The 23,898-nt window shown below is 40.4% G+C and overlaps 1 protein-coding gene across 1 annotated transcript in view; it reads right to left on the reverse strand.

Moving 5' to 3' along the window:
* Positions 1–23,898, reverse strand: part of CARD11 (caspase recruitment domain family member 11) — a 173,998-nt gene that overhangs the window by 80,492 nt on the left and 69,608 nt on the right. Inside the window, exons 2-4 of the mRNA XM_089691646.1 lie at positions 8,951–9,160; positions 4,720–4,857; positions 344–669 (exon numbers count right to left, since the gene is read on the reverse strand). Of these exons, the coding sequence (XP_089547772.1) occupies positions 344–669; positions 4,720–4,857; positions 8,951–9,152 (666 nt within the window). The 5' untranslated portion in view covers positions 9,153–9,160. The remainder of the gene's footprint in view (positions 1–343; positions 670–4,719; positions 4,858–8,950; positions 9,161–23,898) is intronic.

The following is a 23,898-nucleotide window of genomic DNA, read 5'->3' on the forward strand; positions in this document are numbered from 1 at the left end:
TTATAACAAACCATTTAGAGCAGAAGGATTTGGAATGAGCTGATTTAGGATGGCATGAATATGAGGTATAGTTCTGGGCACCACATTGTAAAAATGAGACATATGTTTTGAAGTCTGTTCCATTGCAAGAATCTTTAAAAAGCAAATGGAAAATCTTACTTACAATAAACAGCTGGAAAAACTGAGCATGTTTGGTTTGGAATAAAAGTTGTCTTAGAGGGGATTTAATTAATATGTTAAATATCTCAAATGCTAGGAAAATAATATGATGTGAATATTTTAAGAATTAAAACGAATGTTTGGTTTCCCTCATGCATTTCAAATAAACACATATAATTGTCACCTCAAGTTGCAGATCTCGACTTCTCATAACAGCCATATTCTTCTCCTCGCTGAGTTGAGCATACCTCATTGCTAAATTATAATTTTCATCCTTCACTTTAATTAACTCATCATTACAGTTATTTCGCTCTTCTTTCATTTTGTTGTAACGCTCCTGAAATGTTAACAGCTCCAAATTAACAAGTTTTAGCTGTTTCCGTTCATCCTCAAGCTGTCTGGAGTTAGCTACAAGTTCACATTTTTGAACTTCTTTGGTTTTTAACTGCTGCTGCAGCTTTATGACCTCATTCATCAGAAACTGCGTGAGAGCTTCATGTCCTTCTTCTACTAAAAGAAGAAAGAACACTGTGAATATCAAACAGACCATCAACAGATTTCCAGTTATACCATTATTGTTTAGAGCCTGGAGCCAATTTCAATCAGCTGTTAAAAGTTAATAGCAAAGCAGTTTATTTACAAAAAAAACAACAGGTATGATATAAGTGCAAGGTGCAAATTGTTATCAAAAGAGATTCAAATTTGAACAACACAATAATATTTTCTTGCAATATGGGAAAAACAGAAAAAAATTATACATTTAAGATTGTTAAACTGAGGAATAAATTTTTAAATATTTCTAAACATGGAGGGGAATTCAAAATGGCTGTAATTACAGTTTTCTGGTGGTAGTTCTCTTAAAGTGTTACTAAACCCAGGACCCTGCATTCACTCTATCTGGTCTCCCACAGTACACACAATATGAAAATGCAATTATTTTAATAAATATAAACTGCTGAATACCTTTTCCCATCAGCAGTTAGAGCAGTCTTGTGACTTCTATCAGTGTTCAGCCGAGCACTGGTTAAAGCTTGTAGGAAGAGTTTGCTTTCTGCTCTAGGAGGATGCAGAACCCCTGTCCTCTATCTGAACAGTGCTGATTGGCCCTGTGCTGATCACATGCACTCTCCCAGGAAAACAAAAACAACCTTTCTAGCAATACACACCAAACTGAGCATGTGCAAAATGACTCCACACGATATGTCTTAACAGGAGATAAGAGGGGGGATACTGGAAGAAGGGGAGGAACAGAGAAGTCAGGATCAAACCGCGTTTTTACACAATGCAGAGGATTAACCCCTTAGGTTCCACAGTGAGTATAACAAGCATGCTTTACTGCATATACAGACTGATTTTACCGTTTTGGGTTTAGTAACACTTTAAGAACTACCTGCCCCTAATTCAGGCAAGCATTTATGCCTGTGTCAGTAACATTATTGACACCTGTGCGAAATTCAGGTAGTTCTTACTACTTCCACTTTACAAATTTTTACAGAATTACCACCTGTTCTCAGTATAGGTAATTAAGGCCAACTCTGATCTGGCATACAGAGGTATGCCAGTATTCAGAGCAGGCCATGCTTTTCCTAGGAAGCTGTCCTATACACAGCATGTGAAAGCTTTCCACACAGATCTGTTACCCAGGACTCATTAACTGATCAGGAGGGAGATTCCACATCTGAATGCTAAATGTAAACAAAAGGGCTAGAGATACAGCTGATGTATTTACACAAATATCAGCACTGCCCACATTTGGAAAATGCCTTGTCACTGGGTAGACGGATCCTAATGGGGAATTGAGAGATTTGTTCCCCATCAGGTCCTTTTCACTTTTGAGTAACAGTGCTCAACAGTGAGCAGATTTGAAAGCTGCTATTGGACTGAATAGTGGCTATGGATCTGCCCACTCCATGCACTGTCAATAAAAAGTAGAGTGGACCTGATGGGTAACTAGTTCATCATCAGGATCTGCTCACCCCTAGTATAAAACTTCTGAGCCAAGCTCCTGTCAGTATGATGGGTGCAGTGGCTGAGGAGGAAGAGTGGGAGTGAGTACACTGGGGAAGGAATGTCTAGTGTGGACCAATGTATGTTCCTGTATGTGTCAGGTATATAAATAGGATGCAAGCATTGACACTTTCCATGCTGTGACCTGACAGAGTTCTAAAGGTTTGGAAAGATTCACTATTTGCCTTGGTGACCATTGTCAGCCGAGCTTATCTGCATATTGACAACATGGTCATGCAGGGTACAGGAAACATCTGGAGAGCAGAGGCAGGAGAGGTTCCCACCCCAGTTGTGCCCTTTCCAATATAGCACTTGAGGCAGGTACCTTTCTTGCCTCTGGGTTGGTCCAGCCTTCTGTGGTGTAATTTCCTGAATGGTTCGCTACAAACATGGGCTGACTACACATAAAAAACCAAACCATAGAAACCATCAAAAAGTGAATAAATCAACATTAGGTGATGTGATATAAAGTATATCACCAACTGGAGAGTGCAAAATCTGGTGCAGCTGTCCATAGTAGCCAATCAGCTTCTAACTTGTTCAGTTAGGCTTTGACAATAACCCATGGAAGCTGATTGGTTTCTATGCAGAGCTCCACCAGATTTTGTACTCTCCACCTTTAGTATATCAACCCCATACAGTATGTCAAACAGATATCAAATGTTTGTAGTAGACCAGAGAGATTATATACTGCAAATAGTCCATACGACAACCATTCACCTGACAACTAGATGAAAGTCTGGCAGTAGTATGGAATTGTTAAAAAATCTCATAGATGGCAGAAAGAATTCCAGCTTCAAGTAGCAGTAGCAATGGGAAGGGCTCTTCTGCTTAGCCGTAAGTTGGGAAAACATTATAGAATGTGTTGAAATATAATCCTCTATCAGAAGCAGTTGTTTACCTTAATGAGGGGACCAGTGATTCGCAATTGCAAAAAAATTAGACAAAGATAAATAATTTCAGACCTTTTTCCACCTTTAATGTAACCTATAAACTGTACAACTCAGTTGAACAACAAACTGAAATCTTTTAGGTGGAGGGAAGTAAAAATAAAAAACTAAAATAAGATGGTTGCATAAGTGTGCACACCCTTAAACTTAATACTTTGTTGAAGCACCTTTTGATTTTATTCCAGCACTCAATCTTTTTGGGTATGAGTCTATCAGCATGGCACATCTTGACTTGGCAATATTTGCCCATTCCTCCTTGCAAAAACTCTCCAAATCTGTCAGATTGCGAGGGCATCTCCTGTGCACAGCCCTCTTCAGATCACCCCACAGATTTTCGGATTCAGGTCTGGGCTCTCTTTTTTAATCTTTTTCTGGTGAAGCCATTCCTTTGTTGATTTGAATGAATGTTTTGAGTCGTTGTCATGCTGAAAGATGAAGTTCCTCTTCATGTTCAACTTTCTAGCAGAAGCCTGAAGGTTTTGTGCCAATAGTGACTGGTATTTAGAACTGTTCATACTTCCCTCTACCTTGACTAAGGCTCCAGCTCCAGCTGAATAAAAACAGCTCCAAAGCATGATGCTGCCATCACCATGCTTCACTGTGGGTATGGTGTTCTTTTGGTGGTATGCAGTGTTGCTTTTGCACCAAACATATCTTTTGGAATTATGGCCATAAAGTTCAACCTTGGTTTCATCAGACCATAACACATTTTCCCACATGCTTTTAGGAGACTTCAGATGTGTTTTTGCAAACTTTTGCTAGGCTTGGATGTTTTTCTTTGTAAGAGAAGGCTTATGTCTTGCCACTCTACCCCATAGTCTAGACATATGAATAATATGGGAGATTGTTATCACATGTACCACACAGCCAGTACAGATATTCCTGCAGCTCCTTTAATGTTGCTGTAGTCCTCTTGGCAGCTTCCCAGACCAGTTTTCTTCTCGTCTTTTCATCAATTTTGGAGGAACGTCCACTTGATGATGACTGTCTTCACTGTGTTTCATGGTATATCTAATGCTTTGGAAATTCTTTTGTCCCTTCTCCTGACTGATGCCTTTTAACAATGAGATCCCTCAATGCTTTGGAAACTCTCTGCGGACCATGGCTTTTGCTGTGGGATGCAACTAAGAAAATGTTAGGAAAGACCTATTAGAAAAGCTGAACTGTATGTGGGGGTTAATCAAAGGCACTTTAAATGTTGGCAGGTGTGTACTGACTCCTATTTAACATGATTTTGAATGTGATTGCTTAATTCTGAACACAGCTACATCCCCAGTTTTAAGAGGGTGTGCACACTTATGCAACCACATTATTTTAGTTTTTTATGTTTACTTCCCCCCTTAAAAGATTTCAGTTTGTTTTTCAATTGAGTTGTACAGTTTATAGGTCACATTAAAGGTGGAAAAAGTTCTGAAATGATTTATCTTTGTCTAATTTTTATTATATCACAGAAACCTGACATTTTGACAGGGGTGTGTAGACTTTTTATATCCACTGTAGAGGTAGAAGGTAAGACAATGCCTGGTGGCCCCCTACCTGTGTAAAAACCTTTAGCAGTTCAATGACCAATATAATTCTTACTTTATTAATAGACATTACTTACCAACTATAGTAGAAAACCTTCTTGTTGGTTCTTTTCCTGTTACAAGTTTGTAAAGTTCTGGGTAGTAAAATTCCAGACTTTCCAAAAATACTATATAACCTCGTTGTCCTTTTGTGTGAAGAATATCCAATAGTCGCCCTGTGAATGTATACATATAAATAATGGAAAATATGTCAATGTATACATATAAATAGTGGAAAATAATTGTATTATATAACTTCCTTTCTGGACTATAGGGTTATACATTAAAGAGTATGCATTTTTCAGAATGCTTCACATTGTGGTTCACATTTAGTAAGCCTTCAGGCCTGTGAATGCCTCTTGCAGTCCCAATGGTTAACTAAAGGAGCTTGCAAGGTAGGCTGACAATGCTGCTGCTAATGTCGATGCCATGGCTTCGCACTGTCATCCTGTAAAAGAAAGTTTTGTTTCTAGCAGGATCTCCAGGATATAAACTTTGAAACAGAGTCACAAAAAACATTTGCTTACGAAAGCTGTATACAGTTAGGCATGAAGTCAAATATACGGAAAATAGATTTTGTGTGTACATATACATTAATTTAGAAATAATCAATACCTTCCTTTGGTTAGAAATAAGACCTTGTGGTCACTTTATACATGCTAAACAATCAGCAGATATGAAAAGCAGGCATCTAAGTCTGCATATATTGCAGAACATAAGCCCAAGTATGCTCTTTTTTGTAAATCTCAACCAACATCTGTGGTTGGGAGTTCTGGTCTCTTCCTTCCTCCAGCTTCCCCCTGCTTTCTCATTACATTTATAGATATCTTTACTGAACAAAAGAGGGGAGGGTTACAGTTTTCAGTGACAGACATTGGCTGATATCTTCACAACAGGGAACTCTAAACATTGGTCTCTGAGGCAAAAGTAAAGCATATACAGTAAGTGCTCCGTAGAGCATATACTGTAGGCGTACCTATGCCTACTTTTCATATCTGTTGCCTGTTTTACTTGAAATATTAGCGCAGTGACATGTTCTTTGTGTGTTCTTGGTGAACACATCCCCATCATTGATATAGCTGGAGTTATATTTATTTATTTCAGGTACTTACAGTACATAGCACCGTCAATTTACGCAGCGCTTTACACATATATATTGTACATTCACATCAGTCCCTAACCCTTAAGGGGCGTACAATCTAAGGTCCCTAACTTACATTCATACATACACATATTAGGGCCAATTTAGACAGGATCCAATTAACCTACCAGCATGCCTTTTGGAGTGTGGGAGGAAACCGGAGTACCCGGCGGAAACCCACGCAGGCACAGGGAGAACATGCAAACTCCAGGCAGGCGGTGCCATAGCTGGGAACCAACGACCCTAGTACTGCCAGGCGGAAGTGCTAACCATTTAGCCACTGTGCTGCCCATAGGGGTTATTAAATTGCAGGAGATAATTATTTCTCCCTTTAGAAACTGAGTTATTTAGTTTCAGCATATTTGAAATACATATTTGTATGCTTGTTTCATGTCTTTCTCCTTTTTCCCCCTAAGCAACTCTTACACAAATTTTGTGCATTTCTTTTCCAATAAGAAATTTTTTTTTCACCCCAGAAAGTGACAATATATATTGAAGATGCTCAAAAGATGGACCTAAGCCACCAGTGGATGTCAAGAAAGCTGCATCTCAAAGCAGGTTGTACCTGTCTTTCTGAGGAAAGTAGGCAGCTGGAGTGTGGGGATTCAATTACAGTGGAGCTGAAGAAGGCCAGGGCACAGGGTAAAGGGTGCACTTAGACTTTAACTTACTTTACTGTAGATTGCCACTTTAGAATTAGCCCATCCCTTCTTGCCTTCCATTGTTTTATTTTTTTTAAATTTTACACCTTGGCCAATGTGCTATTGACTGGACTTAAAGGCTAAGTTCCCCTTTTCTAGAAAATAGTCTATGCAGTCAAGGGGCCCCAGTATGTCTTAAAAAACCGTGAAGCTATGTAAACTATTCATTAGTTTTGTTGTAATAATATAATATTTTTTTCCCTGCTACTACATTCTTATTCAACCTGATGCACTAAAACTACATCTCAAGAACTACCATCATACCGGTGGGTGCTGGTATACTTGGCTGCACTCTTGACATATACATTTATCTCCTGAACTTTCCCACTTCTTGTATTGTGCAATTAATTCATTATAACTTTCCTTTATACAGTTTTTGCATTCCTTGTTATACACCTACTTTCACATCTTTTTTTGGGGGGAGGGGTAAATGTTTTACTGTTAATCATTCCAGCTTCGGAGGCCTTTTTAATAGGGTGACCACCAGCTCCCAGTGCTGCAGGATGGTGGCCACCCTGTGTTTTTATTCAGTCTGCCTCAGTCATGTAGTAATTGCCACCTGCTTGTTAATTGACAGCTGCTCTGACCATTTAGCAGTTGAAACTGGGGCTTCCTGTAACTGTAACTGCTGCTTGTGCTGGTAGCCTTGGCCTGTTACAGGAAGAAGAAAAATAACTAATTTACTCACAGGATCCACAAATAATAAAACTAAGTTACAGGAGGACCTTTCTCTCCTTCTACCAATGCTAAAATGCTGCAAAAATAAAACCTGTAGGTAACTACAGAGGTTGACATCATCCACCTGCCACAACATCCCTGGGAAGGCAGCCCAAATCCCATAAGATGACTGTCAAACATAGTGCAGGAGCATATTTTTGGGCGATCTGACTACTTTGTATTCCCTAAAATCTTTCTGGAGGAGGACATTACCCTTGCCTAGGCTCTGTGGGCAGAATTATTTGGTGCAGCGTTTAGGCATGGGAAGGGGAGCACTGTCAATAAGCAAACCTTGCATTTTTGATGCAGGGTCTAGTTTAAAAGTTTAGTGACCTTCTCCAAAAAACTGCCTATGCAGATAAGGGCTGTCTGCAGATAAAAACAAATTGTGCAGCTTTGACCAAAGTTGAATAATGGCTTTGCTATAGGTCTAGGTCTTTTACATACCTATTGAAGCCTGACTGACAAACTCCTACAATGTTTGTAGATGCCTACAAAAGGCATCTCTTATCTGTATGGGCTTTTTTTGGTAAAGTTGACATATGCCTTTCAGACAAGACTAAACTTCATAGATAATATTCACTTGTATGTGTGATCATTTTAAATATTGTATACTCTTTATATTGGCATGGATGTCACTCCACTTCCTCAAACTCAATATTTCCAAAACTGAGCTCTTAGTATTCCCTCCAGCCCATGCCCCTCCCCTGACTTCTCCATCAAGATCAATAACACAACCATCAGTCCTTCCCCTCATGCCAGGGTGCTAGGTGTAATCCTAGACTCCCATCTGTCCTTCCAGACCCAAATCCAATCGCTGTCCAAATCATGTAGACTTCACATCTGCAACATTTCCAAAATACACCCGTTCCTAACCTCAAACTACTAAGCAACTTATTCACTCCCTGGTTATCGCTCACCTTGACTATTGTAACTCCCTCCTCATTGGCTTACCTCATCGCAGGCTATCCCCTCTTCAGTCTATCATGAATGCTGCTGCCAGACTCATCCACCTTACTAACCCCTCTCTGCCAATCCGTCCACTGGCTTCCCATTGCTCAACGGATAAACATTAACAATAACATATAAAGTCATTTATAACTCTGCCCCAAATTACATCACCAATCTTGTCTCTAAATATCACCAAACTGTACTCTCTGCTCCTCGCACGACCTCCTACTCTCTAGCTCCCTTTTCTCTTCCTCCCATGCTCATCCCCAGGAATTCTCCAGAGCTTTCCCCATCCTCTGGAACTCTCTACCCTAATTTATCATATTTTCACCTACTCTGCTCACTTTTAGGCGATATCTGAAAACCTATCTCTTCAGGGAAGCCTATCCTGCCCTCAGCTAATAATGGAATCTTTTACTCTTCCTACCAGTCCATCCCACACAGTTACTACCTTTTGTACCACTAGCTCCTCCCTCTTAGATTGTAAGCTCCAAGGAGCAGGGCCCTCCTAACCCTCTTGTATTGAACTGTATTGTGGCTGTATTGTCTCCCGTTATATTGTAAAGCGCTGAGCAAACTGTTGGTGCTATATAAATCCTGTATAATAATAATAATAATATAATTTACTTTTATTATGTAAAGTACAATGCCAAGCAGCTCATCATTTCATTGAATATGAACTGATCCCTCTGGGAATAAATGTTTGCATAGAGTTGTAATAACTGCTTAGTTTACTAGGTATAATCTTTCCAAACGTACCTGTACGGGTAGTCCTGGATAAGAATAACAGAGAGTTGAGAACCTCTTCCTCATCTTGCTCATCAATAACCTTACATTGTCGTAAGTAGGGTGTTAACTTTGCAGGATTTATGTACCGGCTAAGCATATGTCTGTTGGATTCAATGTTCTCCCATATTTCATTTTCATCATTCTTCAAAATTTCATTTTCATTATCCATCATGTTTTATTCTAGAGAAGCAAACATAAAATTACATTACTTGGACTGGAACATCAATAATTAAAGTGGAGAAAATAAATCTGATGATACTAGATACCTGGCTATCATACGAATCCAATAGCTTCCAAACATACTAAGTTACTGACTGGGAACAATTTTGCAGATCAGAGATGTTACTTCAGTCTCATTTCACGTGCTACATACTTATTTAATAATTTCTGAAGCATTGAAATCAGAAGCAGCTTATCTTCAAACTGTATATCAACTCTTTCTACATACAATATACATATGATCACTAATAAACATCTAACTATTTCACAGAACTCTGGGGTTTTGTGTGGTCTTTGTTAAGTGTTCTGTTTTTCATTTCAATGCATTTTTTAAGGTGGAGTTGCAGTATCTTGTGAAAAAATAAAAGTCAGCAGCTACAAAAACTGTAGCTGCTGACTTTTAGAAAACAGACAATCACCGCAGCACTGCAGCTGGGTTCCCCAGCTATCCTCTGTCCCCTCCACCAGTATCTTAACTGTGGGCACCTGGCTGTGACAGCTTGCAACTTCACCCACTGAGCATGAGCGAGCAGCGCTGTGCATTGTGAATGGTCCCGCAGTCTTCTGGGACCTGTCACATGCCCCAGATGACTGCGGGGAAATTGGGGAGGGGGGAGGAGAACTTCTGCCTTTGATCACCTAGGGGGTCAGAGTGGAAGTTGAGGCGGGTACCTGTCAAAGTAGGGTACCCACTTTCCAAAGATTTAAATTCTTAACAGGGAGCAGGAGACAAATCCTTAAAGCAGAACTTTCCCTTTTTGGGTGGAGATCCGCTTTAAAGACATGCTTGTTGTTTCTTAGCTGGAAACCATCAAATAGGAGGACTGCCTGCACACAAAGGGGGATCTCCTACCCCAACAGTCAACCTCTCGGCCAGTGGTCTCCAAAACTGCAAGTCTTTACTTGCCTTTATCTGGCCCTTGGGGCACTATTCCTTCCACTGACATTGACAATGGAGCATAGTTTTTGCCACTGACATCAACAATGGGGCACAATTCCTCCCACTGACACCAAAGATGGGACATTAGTCCTCTCATGGACACCAATGATGTGGTATTGTTACCGAGACAAGGACATTTTCTACTCCCACTGGCTAAAATCCATCTCCTCTAAAGTCTGAAGGATAGTAAACTGGCCCTTTGTTTAGAAAGTGTGGAGACACCTGTTCTAGGCTGTAGGCTGTGGAAACAGAATTAGCCCAAAGCTGTATATGTAAATCTGGTCTAAAAGGATAAGTTAACCTTAACAAAAAATAATAAATGCACATTTTTTTGCAGGTATAAACATGTGGATTTATAATATATTTGGTTCTGGAGGCTCTAAAGCATTGCACCAGAGATCAGCAGATCACTGGTGCCATGCAGGTCCTCCTCTGAGCTGTCACTGTTCTGCTTGCTCGTACATCCCGTACGGGCAAGCAGGTACATACTGACAGGAAGGCTCAATGAACTACCAAGATGCTGTGGAGCCGCAAAGGCTGTCAAACATGTAGTGTTCTCATTCACAGAACACTGTAAATGAGTGATGCTGCCGGGCCGGTGGAGCTCCGCACGGCCAAATTTTAAAACAATTGTAACAGCTAACAAGGAGGAGAAGGACCCCTGCTAGCTGTCATAATGAGGATTGGGGGGGTTGCGTGGGCCATTTCGATCGTAACATGTTACGAAAGGTGAACTTATCCTTTAATTACTGTGCACCAACTTTTAATGGCTATAGTTCTGAGATATAACCTTGGCCTCTGTGTGATCACTGCTCGCTGACAGACCACGCTACTCCCTGCTCACAGGCAGACTACTGGACACTATCAATGACCAAGAAGAACAACTCTGTATACTTTTTGAGAAAACATTCACCTGCTAAACATGGCAGTTTGTGTTTTATTTTAGTAGAAGAGTGATGTAGTTGCTGTATTTGTGTAGTTAGTTAATTAAATATTACCCATCAAAACTTCATGATATACAAAATATTTGTTTGCCAGGCAACAGAATACATAAAAATGGTAAGGTTTTTTATTATACCATGGTAGAGTACTCTGCATCAAAGAAAGTGGAAACTTGCATATTGAAGTCTATAGCAAACCCACTCATACTGATTAGTATCTGCTGCTTGTTTCCAACCACCCCTGGCACACAAGCTTGAGGTTATTGGAATACTACACCACAAGGCTGACAATCATGACAAGGTGTAAAGACAAGGAATACAAACATAGTGGAGCTTCAAAGGAAACCAGTCATGAAATAAATGTTGTTGGCCTCTTCAAAATGCTAGATGCCTGGCGGTCACTAGCTTTAAATACTCAGAATTAGAAAAAAGTGTGTAGTGAGTGAAGTCAGAATTCATTAATTGCATATTTCAGGTCAGTGAATGAGAAAGTATTGAAGCCATAGGATTAGGATAATAGACAGTCAGTTAGCATTTTCAGAAATAGATCAGCATGGTAGCCCACATTTCTCTCATGACAAGTTTACTTTAAAGAATAAAGTCTATAAACACACCGTGCACACAAAATTATATATCCAATACAGCAGCTAACCCAAAAATGTAATCATTGATACATTATGAATGTACTGTAAATACATCCAAAAGCAGTGCTTATACAAAACACATAAATACAATAAGCTCTAAAAGTGCTAAATTCTATTATGCGAAGTCCATATGTGTCCATAAATCAATCAATAAAAAAATAACAAACCCCTGCAGATGAACTCCATGTGAAGGGATCAAAAGTACTGCAATAGGAGATACACATTGGGGTTGATTTGTTGAAGGCAAATATACTGTTCACAAAGGAAACTGAACTTTTCAGGACAATTTTCTTGAGCGGTTATTTGAAGCTCTATTGACTTCCATCATCCAATCATGAGCAAGCAGTTTTTTTTTAATTTTCCTCACATGTCTTTGAGTATTTTTTGCAATGTGAAATTCGCAGGAACATTTTCAAGAATCTTATAGTCTGCCAGGAAAATGTGACCATTCTGAGGTTCATTCACTAGGTTTGAAGGCCCTAGAGAGGGAGCCACCATGAATTCATCAACTGGGAAGTTGTTTGGGATTTTGAAGCATTTTTCGATTAGAGTTGGGTTAACTCCATTAAGATATTGGTTACCAAAGAAGGAATCCTCCTTCCACATCTCACTCACTAGAACTGAGTTCTCTGATCTTCGCAGGGTAGACACCATTCTGATGAACTTTACATTCACTAAGCTCTGGGGAAAATTCCCTTGCAAAGTGAACAGTCTATTTGTCTTTAGTAATTCAGAGGCCTGTACAAAGAGCTGAGAGCTCCAAGTGCATAGCCTGCCTTCTGATGCGCAGATCCTCCCCCTGTGACGTCAAGTCCGCCTGTGCATGCTGGCCTGGAGACTTCCGGTTTCCCGACAGCGTCCGAGCCTCTCTCCACTCTCCACCTGTGGTTACAGTGGGACCTGCAGTCAGATCCTATAGGCTAGGAAGGATGGACAGTGAACTTTACTGATGACAAGCGATCTTTTATTCTTTTTTGGAGTGTATGTCATCACTTGCTTACTAAACCAGTGTTTTAATCCTGCACTTACTGGCGCTTTCCTTGTTCCTTTCTTGTCTTTGGTAATACAACCCCATTGTGTCCACTCACCAACAGTGTGACCCTTATGCAGGCCATAGACAGGTCGTTTATCGGTCAAATTTTCGGCCGATAAACGAAAAATTGGTCGGCCCCGTTGCCTATGCTGCCACCAATGTCAAAGAAAAACATCTGTTTTTTTGTGGATTTTCGAACATGACTGATAAAAATAAATGAAGAGATCCATGAAAAATGGCAGAAAGGCTGGCCCCACTATTGGTGTGAATATTGGCCGATTTTTCATGTGGACAAAAATTTGGCAGATAAACGACCTGTCTACGGCCTGCAAAAGTCAGTTGTACAATAATGTACCAGAAATGTAGCCCTTCAAATTATTGTTAAATCAGAGATTGATTTTCATATACATATAATCCCCAGCATGTACTGATGACTAAGCTGGCAAGGTGATACTCCTCACAAACTTGTATCCAGCACAACCTCAGAATATAGACAGAGTACAAATCACATAGTATAATACCACGTAGCATGTGCTACTCTAAACAATCACAGCTTATTGTCCACAATGATGGAATGAGATTGTCATGGCACACAGAGGTTTTTTTTATATCCAGAGTAAGGAGGGCACTAAGGGTAATCATATATTCCATAAAATTGTAAAGTTTTTGGTAGCAGGTTAGGATCTATAAATGGCCATCATCCTGAGAGTATAGCCAGCATCAGGGCTGCTGTTAAGAACCACGGAGCCCTGTTTACTATGTCTCAGTTATGAATTAACACAACGAATGATTGGTACCGATCACTGATTGTGTTCATTCAGGAAAGAAAGGGGCTGGTAAATGTGACATATTTACCAGACCCTTCCCCCACTCTCTATCCTGTAGGATCCTATTGTGTGCTTGCAGCTGCCGATGGAAAGGAGAGGAGGGAAGCCAGCAGCACCATGGGGGCACACAGGGGGACCTGGGTAGCATGGGGAAATGTATGGTGCACAGGGAGGGTTATGGGTGCAGCAGGGGGGCAATTACTAGAACCAATCGCCTGTATGGCTCTCTCTGCAGCAGCTGAAAGCCACACCAAACCACAGGCGGATGTGACATCACCGGAAGATGGAAAGACACTTAGAGGCTATGCACTCGGAACATCTAGCTCCTTCTACAGGCCTATCATTCCATTACTACAAACTGTTATATATAGCAAACCAAAGGCACCACAGTAATGGAACTACAACTCCCAGTGGTATACTAATGGCGATTACCAAACATTTGTATTTTCTGCACTAGACACATAATTCCTAATCTCAAGAAATAAAAGAAGTACAATGTGCAAACAAAAAATTAAGAGATAAAAATGGTTTTAATAAAAAATAATGATAAAAAAGACTGGGAGTATGTGGTGCTGTACACATCTAGTTCTCTAATGGAAGCATGCAGATTTATATGAATAATTTCTTAATGGGTAGATGCTAACCATTAAATAAAATAATAATTCATATAATATTACTGTATTTTTGAGGGTTGAGGGTTAGGGACTGATGTGAATGTACAATATATATATGAAAAGCGTGCTGCGTAAATTGATGGCGCTATATAAGTACCTGTAATAAATAAAATATTAAAATACACATATATATATATATATATATATATATATATACACACATGACCTATTTACTTATTATGGACGTCGGAACGGAATGGGTGAGGGCTGTTGACTAAAAGCCAGAAATGAGACTGTAAGGCTCCAAAATTCTTAAAAGAGGAAAACCATAAGGGTCCACTATACATTCAAAAGATATAAATATGTTGAGGTCTCATGAGATATCACTTAGCTAGAAACAATATATATTGCATATTACAGTATAGTATGCACCTCAATGTCTTCATTTAATCCCCCAGTGGTAAGAGTATTTAAAGAGTAGATCCAGTACGTTTCTTGCTGACATAAATGCTTGAAATGTTGTGGTAATAAATCTATCTACTGCACTTAGGTGGAGCCTCCTTTTCTCTCCTATTGTCCACAATGATATTACAGACACACAGGGGTTTATTTACTAAAGCTGGAGAGTGCAAAATCAGACTCACTTCTGCATAGAAACCAATCAGCTTCCAGGTTTCATTGCCAAAGCTTCATTGAACAAGCTGAGGTTAGAAGCTGATTGGTTTCTATGCAGAAGGGAGTCTGATTTTGGACTCTCCAGCTTTAGTAAATAAACCCCACAGACTCATAAAACAAAAAACAAAAAAAAAGTTTTTGCAGGAACACTAGATTGGCTAGTCAATGAAGAAACAGAAAGGACAATGGTGTATCTGCAGAACAAATGTATTTATTTATTGCAAATATGGTATTTCTGTGTATTTAAACAAAGTAGCACACTTACACACAAAGAAAAAACAAAAAAAAAGGCAAAGCAATGTTGTATGCACCATCCAATGCAGTGAATAATGCACAGAACTATATTTTTTAGAGAAGAGCAAACCACCAAAGTTACAAATCAGAAGTCACTCTGTTTTTTTTAATTCTGGTGTTGCCTTGCTTCCTCCATACATGAACATAGGGCATAGTCCATTTTGCAGGCCAAGAGTAGCAATTTTGGGCTAAACTCTACCCTTTCTCCTCTGGCTGGCCAGCAGCTTCTGTTTTCACATTGTAGCATACGGTTGCCAAATATATTTAAAAAATACTTGAATCTATATCTTTTTAGCACAGAACTATTTACAATATCAGCATCACAACCAGTTTGTACAAGGTAGGTGACCGCCATTTATACTTCAGTGCATGAATGCGTAACCTGTATATAATCTAGGTCAGGGCAATGTTCTTCAGGAATCTACACGCATTGTTACATGAATAGTCTGCAAACCTGCAAGCAAGTAATGCTCAGCAAAAGAGGAACAAATGAGGTCTTGGAAAACATTAGTTTTATGGTTTCCTTTCCAGTATAAAAAAAAATTAGCATATAGATGTTTTGCAGAGTTGCAGAGATATAACTAGCTAAATAATACTGTCACTTATTAGAAGAGAAAACAGGAACTATCAGCTGTCAACAATACATTGTAACTATGAGGTTCTTAGTAATAAAAGAAAACAATGAGATTCTAAAAGACAGACAGAATGAGGCTGATTTTGGCCTCGTTCACACTTCACGCAACTTGCGATTCCACATAAGTGTGAACAGGGTCTGACTAAAGGCAAATAGACTGTTCACTCTGCAGGGGAATTCACTCCAGAGATTAGCCAATGAGGGGAAGCTATGCTGACTTCTATCATCCAATCATATGCAGGCAAAAATGCTGTTTTCTACTATTTTCATCTAATACTCAAAACTTATGTGGAATCCAAATACTTTTTTCTAACTGTACATTACTTAATATTCCTTCATGTGGAATCCAAATAATTTTTTCTAACTGTACATTACTTAATATTCCTTCAATTTTAACCCAACTTTGTACCTCTGCACTATATGTCCAGTCCACCACCCTTGACAGTAACACTGACATGTAATACTTCCTCATATCTGGCAGGTTCAATCCTCCTCTCTCTTTATTTTTACATAGAGTCTCATAACGGGTTCTTGCTTTCTTGTTAGCTCATATAAACCTCAATGTCATTTTTCTTATTATTCTGAAAAGGTCCTGGTAAATATATTGGGAGCATATGAAACTTATACAGTACTTTTTTGAACTATCACCATCTTGACCAGATTGATGCGTCTGAGCCATTAGACCCCCCCCCCCTATTGAAAGTCTTCTCAACTCATCTTTGATTTAATTTATTAATGGTATATAATTAGCTTTATATACACTTTTTAATGAAGGAGTTAGCGTTATTCCCAGGTAACTTGATTCTCTCCCCCTCCATGAGAACAGAAACTCTTTTTGCAGGATCTGCATCTCTGTCTTTGCAGCATTGATATTTAAGATCTCAGATTTTGATAAATTTATTTTCAAATTTGACAACGCCCTATAGCGTTTCAATAGTAAATTAGGCAATGTCAATCTAGGATTGACAATATAAAACAACATATCATCTGCATACACTGCCACCTTATGTTCTACTTCTCCTATCCTAATTCCTCTGATATCTATGTTCTTTCTCACCATTGCTAGTAATGGTTACAGGGATATATAACGAAATAACAGAGGTGATAATGGACATCCCTGTCTAGTACCATTATACATTTTAAAGGCTCCCAACAAGGACCCATTTACTTTAATTGATGAAGAGGGTCGATTATACACCCCCTCAGCCATCTTATCATTTTATTCCCTATTCCTAAAGCTTCAAGCGTATTCATCATAAATCCCCAGTCCACCTGATCAAAGGCTTTTTCTGCATCTATTGACAATATAATCGTCGACTGTTTCCCCTTCCTTGCTTTCTGTAGGAGTAACAAAATTCGTAGACTGTTGTCTCTTCCTTCTCTTCCTGGGACAAAGCCCACTTGTTCTAGGTGTATCCACTCTGGCATCAGCTCCTTCATCCTAGTGGCAAGAACTTTCGGAAATAACTTTGTATCAATATTTAATAATGATATGGGTCTATAACTAGCACATTGTGCACTGTCCTTCCTTTGTTTAAGAATAACTGTTATACTGTATATGCATGCAGTGATTCTTCTCTCATTTCCTTCCCCTCGCCTAATGCATTCATATAAATACATAATTTAGGTACTAATATTTCTTTACATTTTTTATAACATCCTACTTATATCCATCAGGGCCTGGACTCCAGGCCATCAACCGTACTCAACAGTGCTGTGCTAATTTCCTCCTGAGAGATTATACTATCCAGTGCTATTAATTTATCTTCTGTTAATCTCGATAACTGTGCCTCCTTGAGAAATTCTAAGCTTTTCCTATTCTTCTCTTCCTCCAATCCTTTCTGTTTTTTCAGTTTCACCTCATAAAGCTTACTGTAAAACTTTTGGAACATGTTAGCGATATCTGTGGTAGAGAAAACCAATTCCCCTTTTTTATTTTTTCTATATAATTTTTAGATTTCTTATCTTTTAGCCTTTTCATCAGGCATTTCCCTGGCCTGTTCCTCCACCTGTATCTTTCCTTTGAAACGGTATTGAAAACCTTCTTATTCTCCTGTTCCATTAAGTCTTTTAGTGCTTCTCTTTTAAGGATGATCCTCTGATATATATTTGACTCCTACTTTTTTTTATGGGTCTGTACTAATTTATATAGCTCTTCCAAAACCTCCTTTATTTTTCTCCCTCGTTCTTTCTTTTTTTTAATCCCTTAAGCTATTAATACTCCCCTGATATAAGTTTTATGAGCCTCCCAAACAGTGGCTATTGATAATTTCTCCATTTCATTCAAGGTAAAAAATTGTTCAATTTCTTCCCTTAAACTTCCCTCTATTTCCGTATCTTGTATAAGTAACTCATTTATTCTCCTCCTATTCTGATCCCCACCTACTCGCAGGCTCGCTGTGACAGGAGTATGGTCTGAAATAGACGTCACCTTAATATCGGATTTAATCAACGCTTCTAAATGTCTATGCTCAATTAACATATAGTCCAGCAGATGAGAAGAAGGTATAATCTCTTTCCCTAGGGTGTTTCACTCATTTTGATAAAACCTCTTTTTCAACATTCTTAATTTTCAACCTTCATCTCTCTGCGCACATGATGACTAGAGATGAGCGAATTATTCAAAAATTCGATTCGGCTGATTCGCCGAATTTGCGGAATAAATTCGATTCGATGCGAATTTATTCGCTGTGAATTTAACTTATTAAAAGGGTTTCTAGGCTTCAGAGAGCCTTTATATTAGTGCAGAACACTGTACCTTTAATTTAAATGCCCTTGGAGTCTGCTGGGGAAGAGAAATAATACTGTCAGTCAGTATGACATGCAGATGAGTGCCGTCGATCTTAGAATCACCGCACACTTCACTCATTTGGGCAGTCACGGGGCCAAAACCAGAGTGTGGAGCCACAGTGTGGCGGTGGAGGCAGCAGCAATGGGAGGCCATACAGCACCCTATGACAAAATGGAACCCACCAGCAGTGTGAGGAGACCTGAAAGTGGCACATGGCAGAGTGTGGCGATGGAGACAGCAGCAATGGGAGGCCGTACAGGGACCCATGACACACTCTGGACCTGGCAGCAGCATGAGGAGGCGGTACAGGGGCCCATGGCAGAGTGGCGAAGCGTAAGCAGCTTAAATTGAAGGCCATACAGAGGCCTATGTTAAAAAGTCCCCCCAGCAGCAGTGTGGGGAGACGACTATCAAGAGTCCAATGGCAGAGTGGCGGAGCAGAAGCAGCTTCAATTGAAGAAGAAGAGGATGAGGATGAAGAAGAAGAAGAAGAAGAGGATGAGGATGAAGAAGAAGAAGAAGAAGATGAGGATGAAGAAGAAGAAGAAGAAGAAGAGGATGAGGATGAAGAAGAAGAAGAAGAAGAAGAAGAGGATTAGGATGAAGAAGAAGAAGAAGAAGAAGAAGATGAGGGTGAAGAAGAAGAGGATGAGGATGAGGATGAAGAAGAAGAAGAAGAAGAAGAGGATGAGGATGAGGAAGAAGAAGAAGAAGAAGAAGAAGAAGAGGATGAGGATGAAGAAGAAGAAGAGGATGAGGAAGAAGAAGAAGAAGAGGATGAAGAATAAGAGGATGAGGATGAAGAAGAAGAAGAAGAAGAGGATGAGGATGAAGAAGAAGAAGAAGATGAGGATAAAGAAGAAGAAGAAGAAGAAGAAGAGAATGAGGATGAAGAAGAAGAAGAAGAAGAGGATGAGGATGAAGAAGAAGATGAGGATGAAGAAGAAGAAGAAGAGGATGAGGATGAGGATGAAGAAGAAGAAGAAGAGGATGAGGATGAGGAGGAAGAAGAAGAAGAAGAGGATGAGGATGAAGAAGAAGAAGAAGAAGAAGAGGATGAGGATGAAGAAGAGGATGAGGATGAAGAAGAAGAAGAGGATGATGGTGAGGAAGAAGAAGAAGAGGATGAGGATGATGAAGAAGAAGAAGAAGAAGAAGAAGAAGAGGAGGATGAGGATGAAGAAGAAGAAGAAGAAGAAGAAGAGGATGAGGATGATGAAGAAGAAGAGGATGAGGATGAAGAAGAAGAGGATGAGGATGAAGAAGAAGAGAATGAGGATGAAGAAGAGGATGAGGATGAAGAAGAAGAAGAAGAAGAAGAGGAAGAGGATGAGGATGAAGAAGAAGAAGAAGAGGATGAGGATGATGAAGAAGAAGAGGATGAGGATGAGGATGAAGAAGAAGAAGTAGGATGAAAATAAGAAGAATTCCAGTACAGCAAAAAGTGTATCTGCAGAGAGTTCCGCTATTTCTGACAGTTCTCTGACAGTTCCTTCACATTTACAGCGGTTGAAACATTGTATCTATTTGTTTCCGAATAAAAACATCTGTATCCTAAATGGAAACAAATAGATACAATGTTTCAACCGCTGTAAATGTGAAGGAACTGTCAGAGAACTGTCAGAAATAGCGGAGCTCTCTGCAGGGACACTTTTTGCCGGCTGTAGAAGGGATGAAAATCGGCCGATCGGGGAAAATTCGATTCGTGCATCCGAAGTTTGCTAATTTTCGGATTCGGCGCAAATCGAATTTTTCCTAATATTCGAAACGAATTCCACTTCACCAAGTTCGATTCGCTCATCTCTAATGATGACGCATCCATCCAGGGATCTAAACGTTGTTTGCCACAACCAAGCAGCCTTTTTTAAAATTCATTATTTTTCCGAGTACTTCTTGGAGAAATATTTCAGGCCTCCTGTTTGGACAGTAAACATTAACCCGAATATATTTTTGTCCCTAAATTTCCCCTCTAAGGCCTAGATACCGACCCTCTGGGTCAACCAATTTCTCTTCCATCTTAAAACCTATATTTTTTGAAAATCCAATTGCGACTCCTTTAGCCTTCTTTATTGGTGAATCTGCATAATGCCAGTGTGGATAGTTCCTTGAGTATAACTTCACAGGGGTGTCATGAGTTAAGTGTGTCTCCTGTAAGAAGACCACATCTATAGAATGTTGATGTACCTCCCTCAAAACCTTATGTCTTTTAGTTGGAGAATTTAGCCCTCGCATGTTGTAGGTCATAATATTAATCAAACTCATATCTTTTTACTGTTTCTCTTCTCTACCACTCCTCCATTTCCATAGAGACAAACAAATAATATTCATATAATGGACAACTACCCTCCCCCATCTACCCCCCTTCCCCCCCCACCCCTACCCCCATCTCCCACCTCCCATCCCCTCCCCAACCTAATCCCCTCTTAAAAACTCCCTGGCCTACATATTGGCTTGGAATCTGATGTAGGTTTTCCCAACTGGCGATTCCTATTTTAGGGTATGACTCTAAACATGGAAGCCTATCCTGATCCCCCATTTCCAATATAAGGGATATTAATAACTTAACCTGCTAGGCCACCAGTCATCCAACCATATCCTAATCTCTCACTTTGGTCCCCTCACGGAAACCCCATAAGGGGACAAGAGAAAGGGCTAGCAATGGGGGGAAGGAGTGGGGGACACAGAGAGAGAAAAGGAGCAAGAGAGCAGAAACTTTCACCACCTCCCTCCCTGTCCCCCCCCCCATCATGTTCTCTTATTTACTTGCTGCCAGTTAACATTTCTCAATTCCAGTCTCTCATTAGACTTTTCTGACCATCCCACAATTTCCACAACCTGCAATTCTGATTTTCACAAAAGTTTCATAGATCTTCTGGAAATCTTAGCCTGGCCAATTTCCCATCTTTCCACCCGATCAAACAAGCCAGGAACCCCCAGTTATATTGGATCCTTTTCTCTCTCATCTGATCCAGTAAAGGTTTCAATGTTCTTCTCCTATACAAAGTCTTGGGGGCTACATCTGCATACACTTGCAACTTAGTCTCCCCAAATTTTATTTCGGGTCTCTCCCGTAGTTTTTTCCAGATTCTCTCTCTGTCCTCATAGTGCTGAAAACAGACAATCACGTCTCTCAGGAGTTTGGATGTAATTCCTGTTAGTCACCTAATTCTATGAACTCTTTCTATTTTTAGAAGGTCTATTTCTGATCTTTCAATGGGTTTAACACACTCCATATTTTCTCTCTCAGATCATATTCTCTAGGAACTGGTAGACCCTGTATCCTCAGATTGTTTCTTCTGTCTCTATTCTCTTGATCCTCTAATTTGTATGCTAGTTCCCGCTGTTCCCTTTTCATCTCTTCAACCTGTGATTTACATTTTTCTATCTGCTGGGTCTGGGCTTTCATTCTCCCTTCTGCTTTTTCCACTCTTGTTAATATTCGCCCCAGGTCATGATGTATCCCAGCCATTTCTTTTTTCATAAAGAGTTCCAGTTTTGCAAACATTCTCACCATCTCAGATCTTGTGGGAATTTGTGATATAGCGTCCTGTTGATCCACCATACTTTGCTCCATTATGTTATCGGTATTTATGGATTCTTTAATCAGATTTCTGTCCTGCATACCATATGACGATCTAGTTTGCTCCTCATCATGCTTTCTGCTTCCTTCCTGGTGTTTCTCAAAGCCTTGTTTATCTGGGCTTTTTTCCCGTGCGGGCATTTATTTCTTGATGGTACTCCTATTTGCATTTGCCCTTTGCAGATCTACTCTACATTTTAATTGGGCTTGTCCGCTAACCTCCCATATACCACTCACAATCAGTATTGTCAGTCCTATAAAAAGTCCACAGACAGTCCCGAATAACTATAAGAGGATAAATGATGTTTGAACCTCTCCTTGACCTCTGAGAGCACCCCGCGCCTTAATCTGCTGTTTGCTCAGCCCCACCTCACATGTGTATACTTTTCATATAACAGGCACAGAACAATATTAAAGCTTAAACATCTTGCTGTTGCCCACGGCAACTCACCTCCTCCATCCGCACCCATATCGCTGACGCCGTCTTCTGAACTTATGCTCTTCAGACTCTTTCATCCTGTTGACATAATCACATTGTGGGGGTGCCTAGGCAGTGTTTCTGTCGACTTATCAATTCTCTATGAAGTAAGTTTTGCGGGTGTCTCAGGGTCCGCATTTCCTCTGTCGCAGGTTATTGATCCTTCCCGGGATCCCTCTCAGGTTGATCCTCCTTCTGGATTTCTCCTCTCCTTTTCTCCAGGCTCCCCCAATTTCCTATGGCATGCGATGACAGATCAGACTTATCAATGACCAGCCCTCATATTATTCCTCTGTACACCTCCTTGTGTGTCCTCCTCAATTGCTTCACAGCCCCCTCTTAGCCACATGTCCTTGCCTCCCGCTGCGAGCATCTCTCTCCTTCTCAGCATTGTCAGCTACAGTGCACTGGTGCCTCATACAGACCGCTCCATTCGAGCTGACGAGACAGGACAGAGCGGGTCTCAGGGATTTCCCCGGGGATCAGGGACGCAGCGGGACAGGGCTCCACAGGCACTCCCACAGCTCTGACCATCCAGGAAAGGGCAAGCAGGTCCAGCAAGCTGTGGGGTGTTCAGGCGGACTCAGTCAGGCAGCATCCGGTTTCCGATGCCCAGAGCTCCTCTCCACACACACTCTCAGAGCTCCATGTTCAGGCCCCTCCTGCCTGATATAGTGTATGCATTATGTTGGTATCTTAACCATTTCCCTCCCGGCCTATGGCCGAATGGCGGCCGGAAAAAACCCTCACCTTTCTGGGTGGACGCCCTATGGCATTCTTTCGGGCATACTCAGTTTGCGCACCTGCAGAGCCGCGCAGCGGTGTGATCTGTCACCGGCCGTGTACCTCGGACACGGCTGATGACAGATCTGAGTACCGACCCCATTGCCGGTACCATGTGACCTGCTGTGACCAATCACAGCAGGTCACATGACAGTTGTAAACAATGGATGGCTTCATTCATGCCATCCATTGTATATTAGTGTGTCTAGCTGTGAATGGTCACAGCGATCACATGCACAAGCTGGGCCAATCACAGCCCAGCTGTGTCATGTGATTTCTGTAGGGGTAAAAGTGCCCTGTATTGAAGAGGTTAAGTAATGACAAAGTTATCGCCGAATAAACAGGTCCATAGCAGAAATTTGCTCTGGTCAATAAGTGGTGAACAGGTGTGAAAGTTGAAGTGGTTAAAGAGTGGGGCCACTGCATCCTTAACAACTGATTACTCATTTAGCTGTCAGCAGGGTT

The sequence above is a fragment of the Staurois parvus genome, unplaced genomic scaffold, assembly GCF_062004578.1.
Source record: "Staurois parvus isolate SC_StPar_1 unplaced genomic scaffold, SC_StPar_1.0 ptg000022l, whole genome shotgun sequence".
In the NCBI taxonomy this organism is placed as follows: domain Eukaryota; kingdom Metazoa; phylum Chordata; class Amphibia; order Anura; family Ranidae; genus Staurois; species Staurois parvus.